Genomic DNA, 10358 nt, shown 5'->3' with positions numbered 1-10358 from the left:
CAGGCAGTCTGTGACTGACAGGGCATAGCCGATAGCACAGCACATGCTTATTATTACTTATGATTATTGCTTTGGGTTTGGGTGCTCAGTGGGTTGTTAGGGGTTCTTGTGTACAGAGTTAAATGGAGAACATTTTTTGTCTCTCCCTCTCTCTGTCCCATCAATGACAGCCACTTTGACTGACAGCTGTGATGCTGAGTGCATGAGTGATGTTTTCTCTTCAGATGAGTCAATAGCAGAGGTCATTTCATATCACCACCAAGGGTCACTCGCGGCACCCTGACCAGCCACTCTGAAAAAAACATGAGCTTAAGTCCCTTTTAAGTACGAAGTGGACAGAAATATGAATTCCACTTCATACAAAACAGTCAAATACCTGTTTTCCCCAACACAACACCCAAGCTAAAGTTCTCAGTTTTGTGCATCCACCACCCCGTTTCCCTCTCAGCTGTCTCGACAGAGCGGACCGGGACACGGGGACACGATTGCTTATCCGTAAACACTGTCCCAAACAGCTCGGAGACACTTAAGTCCCAGCAGCGGGAACATTTACTCACACACAGGTAGCGCTTCAGCAATCGAGGTGCTGGTGTCAGCTTATCGCTGCCTCAGCAGGACAGAGAGCGAGCAGAGACAACCAATGGGAACGCTGCATGCAAATTAGCGGAGTGCACGTGGGCGGAGCCTCGGCTGATTGGGTCAGCCTACTGTAACTACAGTAGATGACATCTGGTACTGTAATTATTACAGTGCCTGGGCGCATTCATAATTTAAAGGGACGGTTTGTATGGGATTACCATCACCCGGGGGCCCGAAGGGGGCCGTCTTTTCAGCAGTCTCCCGAGAGAGCAAACAAACACACTCCTAAATGTTCTCAGCATGAGGCACAAGAAAATAAATAAAATAATACGCAGAATGAAAACTCGCACACTTACTGGGGCCCAGGGAGACAAAGTGGTGTGTTTATTTTTACTGAGCGAGCCACACGTCCTCATTAGGCTTCCAAGCAGCTTGCCAGCGTTTACAGTGCGTGAATATCGTCCTGAATTCAGCACGATTTAAGAAGAGCTACAGTTAACCTTTATGAAAAAACTGCCACAGTTTTTAAACTGGTGTCTCTCCAGTCATGTTTTCCCAAGTACACAGTAAAATATTCAGTATAACTGCAACTCTAACAGCCTTTACATGAGTCCAGTAGGGACTGTACGCAGTCTGTGAGGGTAAACCTGATTAACTGTATACAGCAAAGTATTCTATCGAGAGTGGATTTAGCACTGATAATGTCACTCTGTGCAAACCTTGCCTACCACCAGGTTTGACAGACAAAGTGAAGAACAGGAGACCGTTCCTGTCTACATTTCCATGGAATATGCTTTCAATAATTCAGCATGCCTCTCAGGATGTGCCATCGACAGGGAGCGAGCCAAAACCTCTCCCACTCACCGTCTCCCTCCCTTTCTGATCCCTCTCTCTGTCTCTCCCTCCCTTTCTGATCCCTCTCTCTCTCCCTCCCTCTCTCCCACTCTCTCTCCTTCTCTCGCTCCCCCACTCACCGTCTCCCTCCCTTCCATTCATCTGATCCCTCTCTCTCTCTCTCCCTCTCTCCTTCTCTCCCACTCTCTCTCCTTCTCTCTCCCCCACTCACCGTCTCTCTCCCTTCCATTCTTTCTCTCTCTCTCTCTCTCTGTAAACTACTGTATTGGTTTTCCAGTTAATTAATACAGATTATTATTTTACATTTTATACAGTGCTATGGAAAAATACCAATAAACTGTGCAGCTATGCAAGTGCTCATATTAGTGCTTTGTTTAGCAGAAAATCACAGGAAAGAGGGCATTTAGAATAACATTTTCTTTATTAGCGAGGGAAAGGAGGAAATTATTTCCGTCCCAGCGGCAGTCGGGCTGGTGAGATTAAATATTTGCTTCATAACCAGGGCTTACCCCCAGCAGGCGAGCCCACAGCCAGGGGCTCGTCCACGTCGGGTCGAGCAGATTTCACACTCGCTGCTAAAATGATATGGGAACCCAATTCCATTCAGAAAGCCCCTGTGTGGAAGAGGGGAGCGGTGCTGAAAATCTGGGCTGTAATACAATTCCAATTATGAGCCAATGAGATGAGCCGAAAGCTTGGGAGAGGCGGGGCCCCTCTGGACGGGCCCCTCTGGACGGGCCCCTGGCTGGACGGCCCCGGCCGGTGAGTGCTGGCATGTCCTCGCTTTGATGTCCTCCGCCCCTTATTTGGATTCCAGACAGGGATCCAGCGGAGCCCGAGCCTTTGATCAGTGCCTCTCCCCGCCGCGCTCTGAAATCCGTTTCCACGGGCCGCTCCTCCCGCTCCTAATTGCCACTTGAAGGTTATGGAGAAAATTGATTTCCGCCGCGGCCCTTCGATACTGGAAACGCTGCCAGCGGCACGTCGGGCGCAAACACCGATGAGCGCTAAGCCCGAGTTTGAGGAATGACAAAAAATAATCTATCTGTCAGCACACGCATTTCACACACCATCATGTAGGGGAGGTGCGTTACTATCGACCCGCACGCGCGTTCGGGGGGGGGGGGGGGGGTATTGGTAAGAAAAACAATGCAGAGGATAATTTACAAAATGGCCGCCCCCTTAACACCTGTTTACATTAGATGGATTCAGCGTCTGTAACCGGCACCACCGGCACAAGCCCTGCACAGCATCTGAACACCTCCCAGCTGTCACTGTAACTGCTGGCCTTTTATCAGCTAGGGAAGGCCCTCTTGGCTTTGGAAGCTTTCATAATCCATTAGAGACGAGTGGGGGGGTAACATTAATAAACATGAAGCAGCTGCACGTTCCTCGTTCACAGAGATGACTTTTTTTGGGGGGGGGGGGTTCAATGGGACCTCTGATCACTATAGGTGTAATTACCCCTCTAATGGAGTCGTCTTTGTCCTTTTAATTCTCCTCACTAAGAGGGATCATTGAATGGAAAGAGATACAGTAAAGAGCCCCGTGTCTGTTCTTAAAAGAGTGCAGATTGTTAAACAGGATGACCTATCAGGAGGGGGGATTCGGTTCCGCTGCACTTAATAGTGTCTGACGTGGAGAACATTACCTGAGCGTGCTTTAAATTGCATCAACAAATTTTAGTCTGCAAATAAGAACTGCTCAGTACAAACCTGGAGAACATTGGTAGCTTTTTTCTTCCCTTAAACACTCCTGTAAATAGACTTGGGCAATAGAATAATCAAAACAAATCTGCAAAGGCTGTTGGAAACTCCATTTAGAGGAAGATGTGTTTTTGAGATGTTGTGGGGGAAAAAATATCTGCATAATCTAATATAGGCAATACTAACTGTGAAACAAGTGTTTTTCATGCCTGAGAAGAGAAAGAGTTTATAGAACAATACAGCACACTCATATTGCAATTTATTTTATTAATAATGCAATCAAAACGTGGCCTTAAGGCAAGCTCAGAATCAATACAAAAACCCAAATATTTAATCCAGTTTAATCCATTCTATTGTGTACCTTCAGAATCTACACGTATATTTTATTCATGTTTACACATCGACCAAATTAATCAGAACAGACAGCTACACCGGTACTCAAATAAAATGTGTTCTTTACCAATTAGAGAAAATCTGATCATGAACATATTTCACTTCAGCTCCTTGTTATGGTCCTGAATGTTCACACAGCCTGTTGGGTAGCAATCAGGCTGAAGTGAGTGCACTCTCAGGCAGACAGGTGATGGTTAAAAAGGCACAGGGGAACAGGTAAGTCAGCTCGCTCCTAAAAAGCTGTCACAGTTTGACACACGCTCAGCAGGACAGCTCGGCTGACGCTAGCAAAAACGTTAGCACGCTTTCATTTAAGGTCGCAGCTGCAGGCTTCAATACTTAGTTTCGCGCTTCTGGAAGGCAGCCATAACAGCAGACAGAGACCAGAGTCGCTATCGAGCTAAGCAAACACAATCCTCTGGAAAGCTGTTGCCTTGGAGCGGCAGTCAAATAATCAACAGGTCAAAGTACAGCAGCTCCTGTTGGTCCAGTCTTTACCCGTCTCTGTCGACAATGTACCGCAGCCAGAAAATCAGCAGGAGCTGCACTCCAGAACAGTACAAGGCGCGTGTCGCCGAGCGCAGGAGGAGGTCAGCTAGCTAACCAGCCAACGGACAAAGCAGGGACTAAAACTATGCCTGTGGGAGCCATTTTTTATTCTTCTCTTTTTTTTGGTAGTTTAAATTGGCCCTTTAAGTGCACTGTCAGTTATTCCCATCCTGGACACCAGGCAAGAACAGAAAGCTGAAATAGCCAATTACCCAGAATGCCGCACCAGATGTTTATCGCCCAATATTTACCTCCCAGCTGAGCATTAAGCTCTAATAAGAACCAGAGCCCCGGGTTCCGACATTCACCGTGAAATATTAAACTCACCTTCTACCCTGCGCTCAAATCCCAATGATTCAGCACAGGGCCAACCTTTTTCCACCAGTAATGACTCAGAAGGCCACACACTGCCCATTAAAGAAACTTCAAACTTTCTAATTACATTTATTCAAGATTTATGCCCGGTTTCCAAAGAATGGGGGTGCTCTGGGAGCTGCAGACTCCACTAATTACTGAAGGTAATATAAACTAAGAGGTGCAGAAAATGTGCTGAAGCCCAATTAGTCACGCTTCAGAGATGCCCCTCACACTGACACATCGATATTAATGTATTTATACAGCTGTTTAAATGTACAGTAAATACAAGAAAAACCTGATAAACCTGTAACAAAGAAGCACTAATTGCATTACAGTAGAGTTGTGATGATGCACATTCCTATGATCCTCCAGTGTAAATGTTGGCTATTCCCAGCTTGGTTTAAGCACACAGGCAATTTTTTTTTTGGAAGAAAACACCCGGACAGCACTTCCCCATCCACCCCCCATCTCTCTCTCGCAAAACAGGCCACTGCTCCACCCTGCAGGCATCTGGATGAGATTAACCCTTTAAGGTGGTGAGAGACCACAAACATGTGATTGGAATGTTCTCAACTGAACATTCTAACGCTGATGAAACAATCACTACAATGGAGTTCTAGAACACTGACTAAATACTGAGGAAAAAAAGAGAAACAAAAAACACTCCAGTAAACCTACTCTTCAAAGGGTTAAAGAGACAAAGGCCACTTGAGGGCTCTTCCAGCCAGTGGTGGAGATCACACTGTCAGCCACGCAGCCAAATCCTCTCTCTCCCTGGAATTCCCAGGAATTTCGGGCTGGCTCCCTCGGCCTATGTGAGTTTGGCTGGCGAAACGCAACTGGCTGGATTTGGGGTCCGGCACGTTTGCCAGCTCTGCTTCCAAACTGGCCAGACATGATGTGTGCAAGTGGGAGAGAGGCTCACCCAGTCATCATTAACACATGCACAAATGTTTTCCCTCCAAAGCAGCACTGTTCTCCCGCCCATGATTACACACCACACGCAATCTAAAATGAGCGAAAGCTTCCAGACAGCTCTGGCAGAACACCCCTCCCGGAGACGGTCTACAACCCTCAATACAGCCAGTCTGGGACCCAACTCTTAACCTCCAAACTACCCGTTTGCAGCCCTCGTCTTAATCTCTGAAGAACAACCAAATCTACGACCCTCCCTAACCTGCGAACAACCAGCTCACTGCATAAGCCCACCGCTGTTCCTACACGCTCGTGGTAAAGAGCGCCCCGCTCTTGCTGCATTATACAGTCGGTCTGGAGTCCACCGGCCCGTCCTGCTTGAGTCTTCCCGGCGGTCCGACAGCCACTCCCTCCTATCTGAGCAGAGCCGAGGGCCAGTATCCAGGCCCATGAAGTCGGCAGAAGCCCAGGCAAGCCGTGCATTTTTAATGCTCGTTATATTTCCTCTATCCGGGAGGGAAAAGAACTGAACGCTCACCATGCAGCTCCAACCCCACATCGCACACGCCCGCTATTTAGCATCCCCTGCCCATTTCAGATCTAACGCTAACGATGCCAGAGCCTTTAACAATGACAGATGCTCCTTCATTAGATGCGATTCGACACTCGATAATCCAATTAAAATGCTGCTGATTGAATTGGCCCAGGCGGTTTTAACAGATTTGAAGACATGGGCCCCGGGTAGGATTGCATGGGGGAGGGACAAGGGTTAAACAATGTTATGGATCCCAGGATTTTGCCCCACTTCCCCGGTCATGTGACATACCCGGGAGTCCAGGTGACCTAACAGGGTCAAAGCGGGGACAGGACAGAGGCCTTTGACTGCAGGGCTATGAAATAAGTTAGAAACATTATTACTGAATATGATATCATCCATTTAAACAAAAGGGAAGGCTAGGGTGTACACCTGGGCAAGAGACTCTGTTCCATCTACAAACGTCTCATTAGCACTGAGCACAATTAAATTTCACCATTCACAACATCCAAAGCTTCCCTCACCTGCATCTTCAAACAGCTTCCCACACCGAGACAAGAGAGCATAAATCTCAGGTCTAAGTATGGCAGCAATGTAATGAGGTGTTAATAAATTATAACTACTTTAAAAAAAGAAAATTTAAAAAACAAGAAAGAAAAGGGCTGCAGTCAATCTAGGAGAGTGCTCTCCTAGATGAGGTAGTTAACAAGTCATCACCAGCCGTCTGAATATGTTCCACAGGAAACCCCGAACCATTCTGCCCAGAGTCACGTTACCTTAACAAGCTTTCTGCGAGTAATTTGCTCTAAAAGAATGATATCTGATCTCGCATACAAGACACATTTGAACCCAAAAAGCAAAAAAAGAGACCTCTCTCCCAACCCCCATTAATGAGCAACTTTCTTTGATCCAAAACAGTGAATTTAAATATTCATAACGCTCTTTAAAAAACTGTTTCATGATTTTACGCTCGGGGGCTTCACTTGAATGATTTAAACTTCCAGCCTCCACGTTCATTATGAGTAATCCCGGAACGGGCGGGATAATGTCACTTCCAGTTTCTGCATCGTAGAATAAACAGTTGCGCGCTTCAGAGAGGTAGTGATCAAAGCTTCAGTCGTGTATTTTAAATATTCAACCGCGGTTTGGCGGGTAGACCTTCAAATGGAAGGTTGCGCGGCAGCCCTGCCCGACTGCAGAAAGACAGAGCCGCGAGCTCGCCGCGGTAAACCACAATGGGATTCAGAACCTTGGAGAGCTCACGTCAAGGTTGGCGAGGCGCGCGTATACGATTCATTTAAAAATAACTCGGGGTTGAACAGATTAATGAATGGATGCACACACCCCTGAAAATTAATTAAATTGATCATTGCTACTATAATGAACTACTTCTTTACTGCATCAATACGTTCCGTCTGTGTAAATCGTGACCATGAAATTAAAACCTCAATGCTCCAGTGTTACTCGTGTAAACCCAACCGGTCGCATGGTTATTAAAGAATTTGTCTCATTAAAGGTTTTTAGCAAAAGTTACAAAAATTTTATACTTTAAAAGGCTGGGTGTAATAAGTTTTGAAGCACGTTTTGAGTATCTACTGCGACTAAATATGAGTTATCATTCTGTAAACTTGGACACGGTCACTGGACTCGCTAATCAGAACTCGGAGTCAGCTTGGAGTATTGTGTGATTGATTGTGATCAAAACAGGTGTGTGTGTGTGTGTGTGTGTGTGTGTGGGTGGGTGTGTTCCACAGTCATAGACAAAATTAAAGCAATGCAGGACGCAGAACAGGCCTCAAATGCATTCTTTTTTTAGGCTTATCAGCACCTACCCCAGTGTTGTCATGGTGACAATGGTGTACCAGAAAGCCGCTGGGATGCTGGTGAACTTGGTGGACGAGTCTCCTTTCTCGGCGTAGAACATCACCGTGGCGAAGATTATGATGGCCATAGTCAGCGAGAAGAGCAAGAATCCCAGCTCCGAGGCGCAGCTCTTCAGTGTGTAACCAAGGATACGCAACCCCGCAGAATGCCGGGAGAATTTGAAAATCCGGAACACTCGGAACACCCTCAAAGTGACAAACGCCCCACTGACGTCTTCGTTGTTGGTCATGACCAACCCGATGTAGTAGGGCATGATCGCGACCACGTCGATGATGCTCATGACACTTTTAACGAACTTGAACCTACTGGGCGCTGCCAACAGACGCAACAAGTACTCGACAGTGAAGATCATGACGCAGGCCGTATCCAAGCAGAAGAAAGCCAAGGCGTAGCGCTCACCGCACGACACCTCCTTAACTCGGTTGGGCGAGCCCCCGCAGGGCACCGTCTCCACTACGTTGGCCATGACGGAAATCGCGATGAAAAACCCAGTGACGTAATAGAACACCAGCGCCATTGTGCTGGTGTGAGGGTTTTCAAATGCTCGCCACATTGACTCCCGAAAGGTCATATCAGGGTCCACCAAATCAGCATTGTTGTCATTGTCTTCGTCGTCCTGGATCCTCTCGGCGTTCTCTCGCCGTCGGTCTTTGTACTCTTCGTAACAGCAGTCTCCGATGATTTCAGGTATTATCCCAAAGAACGCAAGTTCCTCGTCGTAGGCGGAAATGCACTCGTGGCGGGGATAGTGCAGTTTGCCGGTGCGGTAAAAATTAAGAATGTGGCGAAATATGTCAGGATCTCGGTCAAAAAAGTATTCATTGGTTTCCTCGTGGAAAAAGAAATCCCGTTCTGTGCTTCCAAGCAGCGTGTCCGGGTACCTTTCCAAAGTGTTGCGCCAGGTCTGAAACTTGGCGCCGCTGACATTGAGGATGATCAGCCCGTCCTGCGTCCTCCTCTTCTCCCTCGGGGGCGTCGGCATCGGGGCGCTCGCCACGGGCATCCATCCTATGGCTGCCGCGCGCGCGAAAGGAAGCCACGCTGCCACTCCCGCTGCCATGCCGACCGGCTTTCCGAAACTTGGTCCGGCTGAAGCAGGCTGACCCTTCGAAGATTACTGTATTTCCGCGTGGCAACGAAAAGACATCTATGGAAACAATACAATACCGAAAAAGTGCATAACTTCAGTCTCCCGGTGATGGTTTAGCAATAATTGCACCAATGCGTTTTTAACACCAATTTAATTTTCTTTTTTCCCATTTGAGTCACAAAGAAATGTACAAATGAGGAGAAACTGTTGTCAACTACTCGGCACACCAAACGCCCTCCAACCCCCACTGTTTCCCATACATTTAATTCTGCTCTTACATCTGAGTAAGAGGCCGCCACTAATCATCTTGAAGATTAAACACACAAAACACTTACTGTATTTTCCTCGAGCACAGTTACTCACCTCCGCGTAGAAACGAGCGCTTTAACAAAGATGCATATAGTTTATCCCCTAATGTTGCACACTGTTTAGCAGACTAACGCCCGAACAGTACTTTATCCAAGGTGTCAATCAAATTCACTCCGAATTTTCGGAACGGCACAGCAACAAGTTCAGGACAAATTTTGATCACGCCCTGCGATTTCGATGAAAGGCTTGCGCGCAATCAAAAGGCATGGTCATTCGTTGCCTTCTGCTTACGCGACGGGAAAAAACGACCTTCCAAGAGTGGTCTCTCCCTCCGCGACGTTTTCTGTGTGAAACCTTCACCTGATCCAGCAATGACCGAGAGACCACCGCGACAGGCAGGCACGGCTGAGCCGAGAGCAGGCAGACTCAGAAGACAAAAAAGAAAACCACGGCAACGGTGTCAGAGACCCCCCAGCTCCAGAATATATACAGCTACAGATAACCGAAAATAATGTAATTAAAAACAATGCGTGGCCATACGAGTCGTGTAAGTAATAAGTACCCTACAGCCCACTGATTGTAAGTTGGTTTGGTTCTCCTCCGAATATCCTCTCGGTGACTCCAGTCGGAACGTGCCACTGCAGTGAAGGCAGAAGTTCCTCTCCGGTCTGAGCGCTGTGGAGGCGGGTCACGTGCCGATATGCACTGTATAAACCGCCTATTGATACAGGGTATCACTCACTTAAAATGTGTATTAATGCTGGAGATAAGCGCGTGATATTTATGCACGCTGCCGGGCACAGACGGAAAAAAAAAATTGCGGTAGGGCTATTAATTATAGACAATAATTATCCGTCCACTCTCAACTCAAAAGGATAAAATAACATCGGAATATGCTAAAAAAAATACAGATGGGATACGAAAACAACGACATGGTTAAATAAATGATGGGCATGCACAAGTTGTTAATTCTGACAACTTCTTTGGGGGGAAAAAAGGAATGTTTAATACGACACCGCTAGATGGAGACAGTTTTAACTTAAACGTTGCCTTCCGCGCGCAGCTCACAACCAACTCCCCTCGGTCCGACAATTGATTCGGAAGCCGCAAACACATATTTCGTCGTATTGAGCCTGTCACGGTACGACCTCAGGGACAGTTTCTTAAGTACACAAAATATTAGCGC

The 10358-nt window shown here is 47.1% G+C and overlaps 1 protein-coding gene across 4 annotated transcripts in view; it reads right to left on the bottom strand.

The window, feature by feature from the left end:
- The window catches only part of LOC118219099 (potassium voltage-gated channel subfamily D member 2-like), a 61230-nt gene extending 51103 nt beyond the window's left edge, over positions 1-10127 (bottom strand). For 2 of the 4 annotated variants that reach the window (XM_035401980.1, XM_035401984.1), the window contains exons 1-2: positions 9227-10124; positions 7722-8920 (exon numbers count right to left, since the gene is read on the bottom strand). In XM_035401980.1, coding sequence (XP_035257871.1) covers positions 7722-8833 — 1112 coding nt within the window. In that variant the 5' untranslated portion in view covers positions 8834-8920; positions 9227-10124. Of the gene's footprint in view, positions 1-7721; positions 8921-9198 lie in introns of all 4 variants that reach the window. The other 2 variants (XM_035401982.1, XM_035401981.1) reach the window with 2 other exon arrangements.
- Positions 10128-10358: the final 231 nt, after the last annotated feature.

The sequence above is a fragment of the Anguilla anguilla genome, chromosome 19 (genome assembly GCF_013347855.1).
Source record: "Anguilla anguilla isolate fAngAng1 chromosome 19, fAngAng1.pri, whole genome shotgun sequence".
In the NCBI taxonomy this organism is placed as follows: Eukaryota; Metazoa; Chordata; class Actinopteri; order Anguilliformes; family Anguillidae; genus Anguilla; species Anguilla anguilla.
The sequence above is the reverse complement of the archived record's forward strand: the minus strand, read 5'-3'. Positions and strand labels throughout refer to the sequence as shown.